This window comes from Tamandua tetradactyla, chromosome 8, assembly GCF_023851605.1.
Source record: "Tamandua tetradactyla isolate mTamTet1 chromosome 8, mTamTet1.pri, whole genome shotgun sequence".
Classification (NCBI taxonomy): Eukaryota; Metazoa; Chordata; class Mammalia; order Pilosa; family Myrmecophagidae; genus Tamandua; species Tamandua tetradactyla.
In genome coordinates this window covers 41,902,867-41,920,651 of record NC_135334.1, presented here as the reverse complement: position 1 = coordinate 41,920,651, position 17,785 = coordinate 41,902,867, and the positions used below count along the sequence as shown (strand labels likewise).

At 37.4% G+C, this 17,785-nt stretch overlaps 1 protein-coding gene across 1 annotated transcript in view; it reads right to left on the bottom strand.

Moving 5' to 3' along the window:
- Positions 1–4,574: 4,574 nt before the first annotated feature.
- The window catches only part of PGR (progesterone receptor), a 65,979-nt gene continuing 52,768 nt past the window's right edge, over positions 4,575–17,785 (bottom strand). The window contains exons 7-8 of the mRNA XM_077113173.1: positions 8,931–9,088; positions 4,575–5,651 (exon numbers count right to left, since the gene is read on the bottom strand). Of these exons, the coding sequence (XP_076969288.1) occupies positions 5,496–5,651; positions 8,931–9,088 (314 nt within the window). The 3' untranslated portion in view covers positions 4,575–5,495. The remainder of the gene's footprint in view (positions 5,652–8,930; positions 9,089–17,785) is intronic.

The following is a 17,785-nucleotide window of genomic DNA, read 5'->3' as shown; positions in this document are numbered from 1 at the left end:
TCAAGTTTTAAGACCACGCTGATTCAGGCCTAACTTTGGAGTTATAGGTTCTGTTGGCCCAGGTAAGAACCATTTTCCTCATCTTAAATAGGGATGTAATCCAAACCTGAACTTGATTATCTAGGCCCAATTTAGGTTGGATTAATATTATGGGTTGTAGACCAATTCTGATTGAATTGAATTCAGTAATATGGTGAGAATACATTTACTCTACTACTTTTTAGTTAATTTTGGATTTGTTAAGGACAAAGGTAGGTGGTAGATGCCAGGTAGAGATATGTGTTTTCACCCAACCTTGAGTGAGGATGAGTAGAGTGAAACCACTATAAAATCACCTCCCTTGCAGAAGGGGAAATGACAGTCTAGAGAAGGTAAGCAGATTACGTGGTATTTCATGTAAAATTGAAGAGTTGTAGAAGTTATCTGCCTACTTTGGGAAAAACAAAGTTATGTCTGTGCTTGAATTGTCTGTTTGTCTATATGATTTTGTCAGTGGAGACAGGGTTGTTTAGTTTTTTAACATAAAATGGGAGATTTTTAAAATGAAGCATATATATTTTTTGGAGATTTGAGAGTTTCTTAATGCATAAGGCACTTGGGATTGTAAAGATATTTAAAAGGGCTCACAGTCTATCCTGAAGTATAGTGTGTAAAAGAGTAACTGTAGATGAGAGAGGTTGTTCAGATGTTTATGACAGAAACTAGAAATTTAATAGCCAACCTAGCAAGGGAATATAAGATAACAGATCAACACCAGCTTGAAGATCTCTTGTTGAGTTCGTGTGTCACAACTCTCTTAACGGTAGGAATGCTATTTTGAGGGGTGATGACTTTGTCATAATTTCTAGACCCATTGTTCCCTTTTGAGGAGTTAACATAGTAAAAATAATCTGAGCATGTAGTGTCCTATAGCCTACATTTAGGATATAGATTTTAGATTTAGAGTTCTAGTCAAACTCTGTATTTTACAGCACTACTTTAAAAATGTCAAAATCATTATCTTTATTCTTAACACATGATAGTGAAAGGTCGACAGGTTCTTTAGATTATTACAACCAGGATTTCAAGATGTTACATCACCAATCAACTATTACATTTTCATGACCTTTTCTGATAAAGCAGGCCCTACAGCCAAGACTCTCTTTTCAGGGGAAGAAATTGATTACTTCTAGCTATAATTTCAAAGCAAATATATTTCTAGATTACTGGTTTCATAATAGAATATAAATATTAGATGTATGGCTTAATGAAAATAGTAGCAGCTATTATTTCTGAAGACCTGTATACTTCATTTCCATTTCTATTAATCACAAAACAATTGGGCAAATACAGGTTTAATTAGAGAGTTAAATGAGTTGCTCAAGCTCAACTAGCTAGTGAGGTGCAGAGAAGTGGGGCACAGACCCAGGGCAGCTCTCTCCACATTACATGTATCACAGTCTCTGTGGCTAATTTAGAAATTACAAGTTGACATCCCATGGCTATTTTAAAGGCATGATTTTGGCAGAAAACAGACTGACTATCACATTTGCTGTTTTCAGGATTCTCCCCTCTTTGGCATCTGACAGTCTGATTAGTATGTGTCTTGGAGTGGGTCTGTTCAGATTTATTCTGTCTGAAGTACATTTGGCTTCTTGGGTTTGCATATTTATGTCTTTTATAAGGGCTGGGACACTATCAGCCATTATTTCCTCAAATATTCCTCAAATATTCTTCCTGGCCATTTTCCCTTCTCTTCTCCTTCTGAGACACTTATTTATTATGTATATGTTTGAGTGCTTTGTGTTGTCACTCATTTCTTTGAGACCCAGCTCAAATTTTTCCATTTTTGTCTCCATTTGTTCTTATGTCTGTTTGAATTCAGTAATTCTGCTTCCTAGCTTGCTGACTCTTCTATCTCTTCAAATCTGCTGTTGTGTGTCTCTAATATATTTTTAATTCCAACTGCAGTGTCTTTCATTTCCATAAGATGTTATTTTTCTGTGTACTCTTTGGAATTCTTTATGCTCTGCTGGTATTTTCTTAATATCCTTTATCCCTTTGTCCATCACATTGAATTTGTTTGAACATGTTTGATTAGTTCCAAATTCTGTTATCACCACTGATTTTTAAATTTCATCGTTTGGCTTGGCCATATCTTCTTGTTTCTCAGTTTGTCTTGTAATTTTTCACTAGTATCTAGGCATCTGATTATCTTGGTAAGATTATTTTGAAAGTTGGTTTCCTCCCTTGTCTAAGACTTTGTTGCTGATTGGGTTCATGTTAAAGGTCTTCTTTGGCACTTGATTTGTCAGGATTTCCCAGCCAGACAGGGTCAGGGTCGCATGAGGGGGTGCAGGCCAGTTCCATAGGACCCTGGGAGAGGGTCAGGAAAGCAGTTTCCCAAGACAGCAGTTTCCCAGTCTTCCCAGCAGATGGCACTGTTTGGCAACCTATTACCCACAGATCTACATAGGTTAAGAGTATTTGCTGTCAACCCTCTGTTCTCTCTTTCTGAGGTGGGTGGAAACAGTGGCACCATGGTGCTGTGGACACCTGCCGGGGACCCAAGGCTGTGGGACCTTGCTGCCCAATTTTGCCGACCAACAGTTGGATTGGTACTGTGCCGCATACCCCTTTGTTCCTGGGTGGGAGGGCTTACCCTTTTCTTCAGTCCATATCAGCCTACTGGGCAAGGTCCAGGCTAACCAGCTGTTGGCACTGAGGGTGGGGAATGGGTGCCAGGAGCCCCGGTGGCATTCAATCACTGTACTTTCTCTGTGTGGAAATAATGGCGCTCTGGGTGCCCCAAGCTTCTGCGTGGAAGGTTCAAAGCTGTGGAACCCAGAGGGTCAACTTTGACAGCCCGCTATTGGCTCAGACCTGTGCCCCATTCTCTTTTCCCAGAGGGGGGCCTCCCTGTCTCTCCCAGACCACAGCCACCAGGAGTGAGGAGCAGGCCACCAAAGCTGCCAGCCTCGGGGGTGGAGGGTGGGCACCAGGGAGCCATGGGGGAGTTCAGTCTGTCATTGCAGTTTTTCTGTGTATGGAGAGAATGATGGCACAGGCACCCCAGGCTTCTGCCTGGCAGGCATTAGACCCAGAGGGCAACTTCACCCACCAACGACTAGATCAGAACTGTCCCATGCATCCCTCTTTTTCTGGGTGGAGGGCCTCTGTGACCCTCCCAGCCTGCAGCAGCCTGCTGGTCGAGAACCCGGCAGACCCAAAGCTCCTGGGTGCAGGGGCAGAGGATAGGTGCTGGGGGCTGCAGCTGGTTCAAGTCATTGCTCACAGTTTCTCCATCGTAGTTTCTCCATTTCTTTGAAAACCCTTTCCTTGTACATTGTAATGGTCCTTCCCTGTTCTCCTGAGCCCCAGACCTATCAGTGCTTTGGACATTTTTTGCCTGTGTTCTAGGTGCTTTCCGTGGAATGAATTCTGTCAGTCTTTATTCCACCAATTTCCCAGAAGTGTCATTCTTCTTTTAACTCATCCCTTCTCTGTTCAAGTACTGCTTTTTTTCATACACATTTTGCAAAAACCTTGAATAAGATGATAGAATTTTCTACAGATCCTTCTTAGATAACTGCATTTCCATTCTGCTATAATGGCTGACAATCTATATTCAGGCACAGCCTCTTTAGCAAAGGTTGTTCAATTAATCCCTTACACTGAAGCCCTATCCTCTGGGAACTCTCTTCCATAAAGCCCGGGGAGGTCCCTGGTAGGGCCACTTCTGGCTCTAGTCTCAGAGCATACTTACTGGAGAGGCTGAAAATTTTCAAAATCATCATTCTTTTGTGCTTAAGATTCAATCCCCAACAAGGTCCAATTTTTTTTTTTTAGAGAAAGGGAGGAAGGGAAGGAAAGACAGAGAGAAGGAAGGAAGGATGGAAGGAAGGAAGGGAGGAAGAAAGGGAAACATCTTTAAACATTTTCTTGTTTTATTGTATTTTGTTTGTTTGTTTGTTTTTTACATGGGCTGGGGCCGGGAATCGAACCGAGGTCCTCCGGCATGGCAGGCAAGCACTTTGCCCGCTGAGCCACCGCGGCCCGCCCCAGGGTCCAATTTTAAAAGTTAAAAAAAGTGGGCTCTACCCGTTTCTCTGAGTTGTAAAAAATGATATATACACACACGACTGAGGTGTGTGGTGTGTATGTGTGTGTGTGTGTGTGTGTATGCCTAAAGTTGATAGAAACTATCAAGAAAAAGAAAATGATTTTGATTGAAAATCTCTGAATTTCATCACTTTATAACTTGAACGAGAGTGGTATGAACTTCTTTCCTGTGTCCATTTCCTATTTCAAAGAAGGGGTCTTCAATGATTCACATTGAGAAAGAGCTCATCTGTCATCTAAAGGAAAATTTTCAGTTCATATAAAATTATGAAATGTAAGTTTTCTAGTTATTATAATTGCCTACACTATTTTAAACCAGCATCTACTATTTCCTGAAGCATCTTAGAACTGGATTAGAGGCACTCAAAAGTTTTCAACCTGAAATTCATTTATTATATCTCAGTGAAAAATAGCATCATCTTAACTTTTTGAGGAGTACACAAAAACGTTAGTACTTTCTATATATATATATATTTTTGTTTTGAGAAGAAGATATAAAGATGTTTTGATAAAAAGGAGCATCTGATACTAAAGATATTATTATGCTAGTTTTAAAGGTGAGGAAACAGAATCAGTAAGATTATGCGACTTTCAACAAGCTACAGATGATAAGGAGGGGATTTACATTGCAGACTCTTCTGATTCTCTTATTTCTATTCACAATACCTTATTAAAATATTACTTTCCCAAAATGTTAGTAAAAAAGTACAAAACCCATAATACTGTTACCGTAATTATATGGCTCTACTCAGATGTGTGTTTCCTATCTGGGAGACAGTCTTAAGCTGTAAGAGCTGTTATTCCTACTTTGAGAAACAACAATCAATTTTGATAGTTTTGAAGTCTTTCCCTATATATTTCTGCATTAAAAGCTCCTTTGAAAATAGATTATGAATATTATCACAAAAACATATATGTGCTCATACAGACAAAATTTTGCATACAATTTAAAGGTTAATTTTTGGAAATATAATCAAGTAGATAAAGGGAACTATCTAGAAGTAACATATATAATGTTATATATATATAATGTTAAATATATAATAAGCTTTTTATTACATGTAGGATTTTTTCTCTAGATTTGTTAGGTGTAAAAGTTAAAAATCATCAACTAAATGATATGAAATAGGGTGAAAAGATTAAGTTTGCTTTAACAATCAGTTTTAGTAATTTTTAAATCAAAAAACTCTTAAAGAAAAATGGGTGTACAAACACTTGAAAAATTATAATTATGCATTATAAAGGAAAATGATTCGAATCTCAAAATAGTATATGCTATAAATGTAAGGCTTTCAGCAGAATGTTAGAAAAACTTAAGACCTCATAATCTTGACCAAAACAAAAACATAGAAAACATTCCACAAAATGTAAATTTTTAAAGAAAAAAATGACATTCACTTCTTATGAAATAAAAGAGGTTTCACCATCCCTGCCAAGATCTTGGGTAATTGTGCAGCAATAACTTCAGACATCATCTCTGGGAATTCAACACACAGAGCCCGGGACTGGATGAATGTATTCAGGCAGTACAGATGAAGCTGTTTCACAAGCTGTTGGTTTAACAGATGGGTAAGAAACAGGTAAGAGAAAGAATAAATTCTTATACTATTCAAACATGGCAACTTATTTGTCTAACAATATAGATACTTGTGAAAATGTTTTCTTCTGACTGAAATGAAAATAACTTCCTCTACTCCCTAGAATAATTTATAAAATATTACATACCCATTAGGAAACATTTTGGTGATATGGAGAGACTTAAAGAAGTGAAACTTAATCATTGTCCCTCATGACCAATGTGAACATTTTGGTGTATTTCTTTCAAATTTCTTTTTTCTTTTTATACCTCGAGACAGACATACCCAAATATACACACACAATGTGTATTTAAAAACTGCAGTCATTTCATAAAATCTGTTTGGTAATTTGACTTTTTTTACATAACAATATATTGACTCTACCCATGTCAATAAAAAGCAATCAAATTTGCTTTAAACCTTATTTTTATTTCTATCAAAGTAATTCTTGTACATGATTTAAAAAGTCAAATAGTCCTGCAGGACTTATAACAACAAAAACAGCAGCAGCAGCAGCAGCATAACAAAACCCAGTAGTTTCCTGATTTACTTCTTTCCATTCTTATTCTGGCTCCCCAAACCTTTTCAGGTTTCTTTTCCAGTTCTGATATAATTGATTAGCTTCTACTATGGAAAATGAGGATTTAGCTCTTGTAACCCACCCCCACCCCCCTTAACCACCTCACCAACATACTCTTTTCGTTTCCCTTGGCCCTTTCTCTAAATAACTATACCTCTATTTTTGGTTAAATCAACATCTAGGCTTTACATTATAAAAATTATTATTATTTCCTGCTAGATTGCATTTCCTTTCTTATATGTCTTGTTTTTATTTTATAGTGATAATAACTTTTTTTTTTGTTCACTTTGTTTTCTCTATATTTATCACAAATCCATAGCCAAATTCTCTAACAGAAATATAAAATTCATCCCAATATGGCCATAATACCAGTAATTTCTCAGTTTCACTTTTTTTCCCTGGAGCTAGTATCCTAGAGCTCTCTGTTTACTGCTTGAATCTAAGTTAGTTATTATTCCTCAAAGCTACTGTCCTGGGACCTCCCTTTGTATCTGTCTTTGGTTAGATCTTCACTTCTTCAGCTTATTTGACTGTTTTGTTATAAGGCATTCTCTGGTAGTCCCTGAGAAAGACTGTGTTTGAGGTAAACTCTCTGCAATCTTGTATGTCTGAAAGTACTTTTATGCTACCATCATACTTAGTTTGTCTGGGTATAAAATTCATTGACTACTTGTTTCCACCTGGCATTCTGAAGGAAATCCTCCATTGCTTTCTGCCTTCTAGTGCTGTTGTTGAGAAGCTCAATGTCATCTTCTATCCTGATCATTTTTTTTTTATCTTCATTGGGATATTTTAGGATATTCTCTTCATTCCTCATATGCTGACATTTTACAGTAATGTGGCCTTGATATCTCTTCTCTCCAATTTTACATGTTTTCATCTTATTTCTGGAAGTTTCCTCAGAATTTTTTCATTTCTGCTGTTCTACATTTAATTATCCAAGACTATATGCTAAATAGTCTTGTTTTATTTTAATGTTTTCTATTCTTATTCATGGACACAATATCATTCTTATTTCTCTGAGTATCTTAATTATTTGAAGCTTTCTTCTTTCTCTATACTGGTACTTTTTCCTTCAAGTTACCCTTTTTTTCGGTTTGTTTTGCCTTTTACCTGCCATTTTAGAGACTTTAGTCAACTGGCTCAAAATACTTGGCTGTCTGTTTATATTTATGAGTATGGCCTTAAAAAGTTGACCAAAAGATATGTGTGTTATGCATATGAGAACACATGTTTATATGCTGTGGGCAAGCGAGATACTTGTCAATGTAGGCTTTCAAGTGGGATGATCAGATGGTAAGCCAACTTTTTCATTAAGAAAGCCCCTGTCAGCACCTATAGGTCTTTCTCTTGGGTTTAAGTGCACCCATAAGGGAATCCTCTTATCCTCCGAGGGTAAAACTCTGCAGTTATTGTGGGATCAAGCAGGGGAAAAGGGCTAAAGTTTCTCAATTCAGTATTAAATTTTTACCAAGTCCCCTATTTAAATATAAATAGGAATCTTACTCTCACTCTCTGCTGGTTCTGAGGCCCCTGAGTTCTCTGATTCCTATTATCCTCATAATAAACCTTCAGTATTCTGCTGAGCTGGGGCGAGAGTAACTACGTAGCCTCTAAGGATGGGTGTGTGGATCTGGGGTTACAGGTGATTGTTATACAGTCTTCTAACAGTCCTGCCCTTTGCACCTCCCATTCAATTTTTTACTCTTTTTGGGCTTCTGTTGTTTGAGTTCCTTTGTTTCTTGTTGGCTCTCCCTTTTAGGTCTAAATTTCAACTTTCTTTGTTCTATTAACACAGTTTTCCCATTTGATCATCCATTGTCTATTATCCCAAATTCATTGATGTCGTGTCTTTACTTTCTCCCTTCTTGTTCTATTTATGCTGTTGAGTAGATAGCTTTTTTTATGCCATTACTGTTATTTTAGCATGGTTTCTGGACACAGTGGAAATAAAAGTTGTATGCAGCATGCTTTGACTAACCACATATAGCTTACTTTATTAATCCATTTCTGCTGTTGGGTACTTCATTTATGCTTTTGGGCTTTTCTAGTTTTTATCTAATCTATTATAAGCAAAGCTATGGTAGACATCTTTGTATATAAATCTTAAATACCTCCCTGATTATATTTAAAGATACATCCTAAAAAGTATAAATCTGAAAAGCAATCAAATTTAAACTTTTGCTATATTTTACCAGATTGTCCATTAGCAATATCCTTAATTTACAATTTCATCCAAAATAGTGTGAGAGTCTTATTTTCTACATTCACAACTTTGCTTTTTCTGTAACGTTCAGGAAAAGCTCTCTAATATAGCTGGATCTCATCTCTTCAAATTGGTTTTGACTTCTTAGTCCTTCCAAAGGAACAATCTTTTCTCACTTTAGGCAACAATATTTGAGAAGAAATTCAGGAAAATGTGTCACAATCCCTCTCAGCCATAAATTATCCCCAGATTGTGCAAATACTAATTAATGAAAGAATAAGTGGGTGATTTACAAGAAAAATGAAATCATAATATAAATTCTGAGGAGTCTATTACAAATACTCTCTTAAAAAAATTACAACTATGAATTTGAATAAGCCATATAAATTAAAATTTATGTTAACATTTAAAAAATTACAGAAATTCAAATTATAATCATTGATACTCTGGAAAAGAAAACACTTACATCGTGCAAGTTATCAAGAAGTTTTGTAAGTTGATAGAAACGTTGTGAACTAGAGACAACTCCTTTCTGCCTCAAACCAATTGCTTTGATAAGCTCTCTAATGTAGCTGGATCTCATCTCTTCAAATTGGTTTTGGCTTCTTAATCCTTCCAAAGGAACTGTAAGAAGATAATTACAAGTGGCTGTTACGTTTAATAAGATGACTCTAGCTTATAACATACTTAAATTTTGAGTTATATAATGATGATTTCATTTGATATGTAATGCTAGATACAAGCACCTTAAATAAGAGAGTATTACTGACAGCACTGAGATATGTAAACTTCTGGTTCACTGGAAAGAAGGATATAGGTAAGTTAAGGGACATTTCAACACCTATTTTAGAACTGTATCCATGGATTATACACTTAATTTAGCACTTGTTCAAAAGTTCACTAGACGTTATTTTATAAACCTGCCTCACGTACTTGGTTCGATTTAGTTTACAACTACAAGTATGCTGGCCTTCTATTTTCTTTCTTTTTAACAAATACTTGGATGGAAAAGGACAAACAAATAACAGCCTATTTCTAAACGTCCAGATAGTTTTAAAACTGAATATATTAGGTTCATATTCACATGAAATTTTAACTATGCCTTCTAAAATAGAATTTGCTTGCGTTAATCACAAGCCAGAAAAGTATCCCATGCAGGAATATCATCGACATGGCAATGCAAGCCATCCACTGAAAAACCCTACCCAGATTCAGTAAAAGAAAGAACAGATTTGACATGCATAGAATTCTGGAGGAAGGTAAAGACTGGAGAAGGATCCCACAAATGCTGAATCAAAGAAAGAGGGAAATATCAGGTAGGAAACTTTTGTCCTGGACCAGCCAGTCCTCTTGCCTCTCCCTCAATCGGCCCCACGCAACTCAGTAAGTGACCAGAGGCAGCGGCAGGGATCCCTCCCACCTCCCACAGACTATAACACTCTCACAGCAGGAAGACAGATCCCCACTTATACCCAGACACAGAGACTCAAGTCCACAGAGACACAAGACAAGATAGAAGCCACGGAGAAAAGCTGAATACAACAGGGTCCCAAGGAAGAGTTTCCAAAATGCAAAGCAGAAACTGTCCAAATCAACTATTTGTGGACCCAGGAGTATGAGAGGACATTTCAATGCCCAGGTCAGTGCAGGCTGAAGAGACTGAGAAAATGTGGGCAAAAGCTGTAATTCTGGCCACAGGTCCTGGTGCTCATCCGCCACCATTGAGAGAAGCAGCAGCACGTGACCTGATCTTTGCTTGGGGGATGTCTGCAGACTGGGGCAGCTGCAGGAGTCCTCTGCCCTAAGTATAGAGGAAGACACAGCCCAACACTGAACCAGATGCTGGCCAGCGAAGTGAGAAAACAGCATCCCTGCATGGCAAAGTAAGAAAATAGATCCCTGCAGTTTCAGCCCTGCCTGCTTATATGCTACTGGACTCCATGATTTAAACCACTTTAGAGGAGGAATAAGTAATCAAAGAGTGTGTTCTTCTGGGAAGGCCAGAAAGTGCAGGGGAAAAAAGAAGGGCTTTCTGGAGTCTTTTCCAGACCCTATCCCAGGCCCACCAGAGCTTGTCTGTGCCCTCTGCATGGGTACCTGGCCCTGTTTTGACTGGGAAATACTGATGATCCAATGCTCAAAGGAGCACCCTAATAGAAATCTAAGCAGCAACTGAATCCTAGACAAGAGAGTGAAACCAACCTTCAGAATAGACCCAGCAAGATATAAGCAAAAGATCACAAGGCATACAAAAACACAAGAAAATATGGCCCAGTCAAAGGAACAAATTAAAAAATTGAGGAGATACAGAATTTGGGACAATTAATCAAAGATATTCAAACAAATCTTCTAGACAAATTCAACGCGATGGATGAAAAAATAAAGGATATTAAGAAGATACTAGGTGAGCATACAGAAGAATTTGGAAGCATAGAAAATAGCAGAATTTATGGCAATTAAAGACACTACAGATGAAATTAAACAAACACCAGAGATATACAACAGCAGATTTGAAGAGGCAAACGAAAGAATCCGCAAGCTAGAAGACAGAACAACTGAATTTGAGCAGGCGAAAGAATAAATGGAGGTAAAAATGGGAACATTTGAGCAGGGTCTCAGAGAAATGAGTGACAACACAAAGCGCCCAAATATATACATCATAGGTGTCTCACGAGAAGAGAAAGGAAAGGGCCAGGAAGGATATCTGAGGAAATAATGGCTGGAAATGCCACAACCTTTATAAAAGACATGATTATTCAAATCCAAGAAGCCCAGTGTACCCACAAAAGAATAAATCCAAAAAGACCCAATCCAGACACATACTAATCAGATGATCAAATGCCAAAGAGAAGAGAGTCCTGAAAGCAGCAAGAAAAGAGTGACTAACCACATACAGGAGAAGCCACTTAAGACTATGCACTGATTTATCAGACACCATGGAGGTGAGAAGACAGTGGTATGTGCATATCTGGTAGCCAAAAGTTCTTTATCCTGCAAAACTGTCCTTCAAAAAATGGAGAGTTTAAAATATTCGAGATAAACAGAAGCTGAGAGAGTTCATTAACAAGAAATTGTTAAGAACCTGCCCAGCAAGATGTACTAAAGTGAGTTCTGCTGGCTGATAAAAAAGGAAAGGAGAGAGAGGCTTGATGAAGAGTATAGAAATGAATTGTCAGTAAGGGTTACTAAGAGGATAAAAATAGAAAAAAAATAGATCTGACAAAAAAAAAAAAGCCAAAGAATAAAATGGGTAAATACTGCCTTTACAGTACCAACACTGAATGTTAATGGATTAAACTCCCCAGTCAAACAACTCAGATTGGCAGAATGGATGAAAAAAAATCCATCTATATGTTGTTTACAAGAGACTAGTTTTAGAACCAAAGATACAAACAAGTTTGCACATGAATGGATGGAAAAAGATATTCCACACAAGCTGTAACTAAAAAAAATACTGAGATCAGACAAAATAAGACTTTAAATGCAAAAACATTATTAGAGACAAAAGAGCTTATATATTAATAAAAGGGGCAGTTCACCAAGAAGAAATAATAACCAAAAATATTTAAGCACCTCATCAAGGTGACCCAAAGTACATGTGGCAAACACTAGCAAAACTGAAGGGAGTAATAGACATCAATACCATAATCATGGGAGACATCAACACACCACTCTATTTCCCTACATTTTCTTCTAAAAGTTTTATGTTCTTAGCTCTAATGTTTAGGTCTTTGCTCCATTTTGAGTTAATTTCTATATAGAATATGAGATAGTGATCATTTCAGTACACAATTTGTATTCATTCAGCACCAGTTGTCCAATTTCTATCTCTATAACCTGTGCTTTTTTTTTTTTTTTTCTCCGTTTACATGGACAGGCACCAGGAATCAAACCTGGGTCTCTGGCATGGCAGGCGAGAACTCTGCCATTGAGCCATGGTTGCCCACTCAACTTTGTAATTTTTAACAGAAAACTATTCTAGTTTTGCATTAGTATATCATAGACTCATCAAACTTTTCTTATCCTTGAGTACAATTTCTCTTTTCATGAACCTGTTACAATTTTCCATATCCATTAAGGCTTTTTGTTTGTTTGTTTTTTTGCATGGGCAGGCACCGGGAATTGAACACGGGTCTCCGGCATGGCAGGTGAGAATTCTGCCACTGAGCCACCGTCGCATCACCCATAACCTGTGTTCTTAACTTCAATTTTTCCAGTTCACTCAATGTTAGTTCATACTAGTGAGACCATATGGTATTTGTCCTTTTGTTTCTGGCCAATTTCACTCAGCATAATGCCCTCAAGATTCACCCACACTGTTACACATGCTTCATGACTTCATTCTGTCTAATAGCTGCATAATAAACTTTGGACTACTGAAGGAAATCACCTTTCAAAATAACCCTATCATGTTGGTTTGCAAGTTACTGGAATGTGATATACCAGAAGTGGAATGGCCTTTAAAAAGGGGAATTTAATAAGTTACAAGTTTAAGGTTCCAAGCCAATGGAAATGTCCAAACTAAGGCATTCAGGGAAAGATACCTTAGTTCAAGAAAGGCCAATGCATCTAGAACACCTCTGTCAGCTGGGAAGGCATGCTCATGCCTTGCCGGTCCCTTCCTCCTGGGCTCTGTTGCTTTCAGCCTCTGTTCCTGAGGGGGTTCCTCACATTGCTTCTCTGGAGCTGACTTTCATCCTTCAGGTTTTCTTGGTTCTCTCTAGGTTTTGGCTTGCTTGACATGGCGACATCTGCTGGGCTCCAAGCAAGTCCGAATTCTGTGTCTTCTGTCCTCCAAATTTTGGCATCTGAGTCAGCTCTATTCAAAAGTTTCTGTCAATTCTGTTATTTCTATATCTCTTCAAAATGTTTTCTCTTTTAAAGGATTTCAGTAAACTAATCAAGACCCACCTAGATTGAGAGGAGTCACATCTCCATCTAATAAAAGGTCACACCCACAACTGGGCACATCACAGCTCCATGGAGATCATCTAATCAAAGGATTCCAGCCTAACATGGCTTTTCTGGGGGTACATAATACTTTCAAACAAGCAAACCTATCAATATAATTACATGCCTTGAAGATAACAGAAGATCACTAAGTATATGAAGATGCAGACAGATATATCCCAGCCTAATAACCAAATTAAAACACTGGAGGAGACACAGACTTTGGAACAACTTAGCACAGATGTTCATAGAATTCCACTAAATAAAATCCATAGGTTGGCTAATGACATAAAGGAGATCAGGAAGACACCAGAAGGGCATAAAGAAGAATTTGAAAGAATAGAAAAACAGCAGATAGCCAGAGAATAAAGATACTGCAGACCTTTGCTTGTTTGTTCTTAATTTTTTAAATTAATATATAAATTAAAAAAAAGCTACTGCAGACCAAATTAAAAATATACTAGAGACAGAAAATAGCAGATATGAAGAGGCAGAAGAAAGAATAAGCAAACCAAAGGACCAGGGCAGTTTATTTTGAATACACAAATCAGCAAATGGTAAAAGAGATGGGAAAATTTGAATGCAATCTCAGGGAAATGATAAGCAAAAGGAAGCTAACAAATATAAGAATCCTCAGTGTCCCAGAAGGAGAAGAGTAAAGGGCTAGGAAGATTAGTTGAGTATATAGTGGAAGAAAACTTCCTAACCCTTATAAAAGACATGCATAGGCAAATCAAAGAAGCCAATGAACCCCAAACAGAATAAATCCAAACAAGCCTACTCCAAGACACATACTGTCAAACGTTGACAAGAAGCAGAAAATCCTGAAAGTGGCAAGAGAAGAATGATTTACCACATACAAGGGAAACCGCATAAGACTGAGTCCAGGCTACTTGACAGGCACAGTGGAGGTGAGAAGGCAGTGGTATGATATATTTAAAATCCTGAAAGAGAAAGATCTCTAGCCAAGAATTCTGTACTCAGCCAAACTACCCTTCAAAAGCAAGAGAGAGATTAAAATTTTTCACAGAAACAAATGTCAACAAGAGACCAGCCCCGTAAGAAATACTAAAGGGAGTTTTGATGGCTGAAATAAAAAGGAGAGGGAGGTCTGGAGGAGGGCACAGAATTGAAAAGTGCCAGTAAGGGTAACTTGAAGGATAAAAAGAGAAAGAGGGAAAAAGAGTATACAGACCTGACAAATAAAATCCTAAGAATAGGATGTAGACTCAAGAAATGCCTTTACAGTAATAACTTTGAATGTTAACAGACTAAACTCACCAATTAAAAGATACAGATTGGCAGAATGGATTAAGAAATATGATCCCAGTTGTATGCTGCTTACAAGAGACTCATCTTAGAGCCAAGGATACAAATAGATTGAAGGATGGAAAAAGATGTTCCATGCAAGCTCTAACCAAAAGAAAGCAGGAGTAGCTATATTAATATCAGACAAAGTAGTCTTTTAAATGTAAAGACATCATGAGAGACAAAGAAGGACACTACATATTAATAAAAAGGACAGTTCACTAAGAAGAAACAACAATTATAAATGTTTATGCTCCCAAACAAGGAGTTTCAAAGTACATGGGGCAAACATTAGCAAAACTGAAGGGAATGACAGACATTTCAACAACAATAGTAGGAGACTTCAATACACCACTCTCCCTATAGATAAAACAACCAGACATATGATCAACAAGGAAATAGAGAACTTAATGTGATAAATGATTTAGATCTAAAAGACATATATAGGTTGTTATACCCCCAAACATCAGGACATTCTTCTCTAATGCTCACAGAATGTTCTCCAGGATATATGCTGGAGCACAAAACAGGTCTTTATAAACTTAAAAAACTGAAATTATTCAAAGCATAATTTGTGATCAGAAAAATTTCTCTGATCACAATGGAATGAAGCTGAAAATCAATAACCACTAAAGAATGCAAACTTTCAGATACACTCTTAAACAACCATCGGTCAAAGAAGAAATTGCTAGAGATTGGTAACTATCTGGAGACATATGAAAATGAGAATACAACATATCAGAATTTATGGGATGTGGCAAAGACAGTGCTGAGAGGGAAATTCATTGCCTTAAATTCGTCTTTTAAAAAAGAAGAAGGAAAAAAAAGAGAAGGATCAAAAATCGAGGACTTACATGCTCATCGGGAAGAACTAGAGAAAGAACAGTACACTAGTTCCAAAGCAAATAGAAGAAAAGAAATAAAGATTAAAGCAGAACTAAATGAATGGGAAAACAAAAGAACAATAGAAAGAATCAATAAAACCAAAAGTTGGTTCTTTGAGAAAATCAATAAAATAGACTCTTAGCAAGGCTGACAAAGAAAAAAGAGAGATGAGGCAAATAAAATCAGAAATAAGAGGGTGGTTATTACCATGGATTCTGAAATAATAAAAATAATCATAAGAGGATACTATAAGCCACTATACTAGACAACTTAAATGAAATGGACAAATTCCTAGAAACACATGAACAAGCTCCACTGATTTAAGAAAAAAATAGAAGATCTCAACAAATCAATCACAAAGAGATTCAGTCAGTCATCAAAAATCCTCCCACAAAGAAAAGCTCAGGGCCAGTTGGCTTCACAGAGGAATTTTATCAAACATTCCCCAAAAAACTAACACAAATTCTACTTAACCTTTTCCAAAAAAACTGAGGAAAAAGGAACACTACCTACTCATTTGATGACACTAATATCACTCTAATACCAAAACCAGGTAAAGATGCTACAAGAAAGGAAAACTACAGGCTAATCTCCCTAATGAATATAGATGCAAAAATTCTCAATAAAATACTAGCAAATTGAATCCAATGACACACTAAAAGAATTATACACCATGACCAAGTGGGGTTTATACTAGGAATGTAAGGGTGGTTCAACACTAGAAAATCAATTAATGTGATGTAATACAGCACATAAAACATACACGGAAGCTAGAGATGGGTGAACAGTTAGCTAATGGGGTTGAATTTTAATGTAAGGGAATGGATAGAGGCGAAGGCAGTTCATTAGTGGGTCTATAAGTAATGCGATATGGAAGGTGAACATGACTGAAAGGGGTTGTACAGACCCATGTGTCCTACCAATTAACACTACAAATATAAGTAAGTTCTTGCATGAACTACTTCAAACGTATGAATCCCGTACAAAGAGTGTATAATATCGGGGTTTAGGGGGGAAACTGCTTTTGCATGTTATGGGCTACGTTTAACAGAAAAACATCAACAGTACCACAGCAGTACTAGGGCTCAATAATGGGGGGGAGGAACAAGAGTTAAGGGGAGGTTTGGATTTTCTATTTAGTAAGGGTGTTTATCAGTTGTTTTTCTCTTGGGAGCCATGAAAATTGTCTAAAATTGAGAGTGTTGATGGACTGTTGATTTTGAACGTTATACATGTTGCCCAATGGATGGAGGTGGCTGAAAGGTACACTGACTGAGAAGTAGAATGGCAAACGGTGGCGTATACATATGATCGAATATTGCACTGCAACAGAAAGGAATGAAGTTGTGAGGCATATAACAATGTGAACGAACCTGTGGGATATTTTGTGATGCAAGATAAGTCAGAAACAAAAGAGCAAATATTCTATGGTCTCATTTAGAAAATACTTATAACAAAATTGGGGCCTAGATTATAAACTCTTATAGCAGTCACATTTAGTCCGGAGTGGTAACTGTTATTTCCAGATTTGAGAGGCTGTTTTATATATCTATAACCTGGTATTTCCCTGGAACTTTTGGCACTTGGGTGACACCTAAGAGTCAGAGTTCTGCAGTTCTGCAGGTCAGTATTGCCACATACAACAACTGTTAAGGAAACTGAAAAAGAGATTAGGCTTCAATTACAGATAAGATTAAGCTGATCACATCAGGATTAAGCTAATTCCGAATAGAGTGTTAAGGAAGACATTGTATCTTAGAACTTCACCTATTTTACGGGACTAAAGGAAGAAAGGTTTATTATGTCCAGAATCTAAATTTTCTGTAGCACATAATCTAACTCAACCTGTCTGAATAGATCATTGAAACAGCCCTAACACAGGGAACCCAGAATGGGAATGAGGGCCTGTAACCCTGTATAGCTTAATGTAATGCCTGGATACATCCCAGAGTATATTAAGCAGATAGTGAGAAATTATTGGCTTTGAGGGTGGGCCACAGTCACTCAGCAGGCAGCGTTCTCACCTGCCATGCCAGAGACCCGGGTTCGATTCCTGGTGCCTGCCCATGCCCCCCACCACCCCAAAAAAAGGATTGGCTTCAATTCCTGGTGGGGGCCTGTCCATAAAGAAAAAAAAAAAAAAACGTATCTGCAAAATCCCTTGAGGGATGGGAGAAA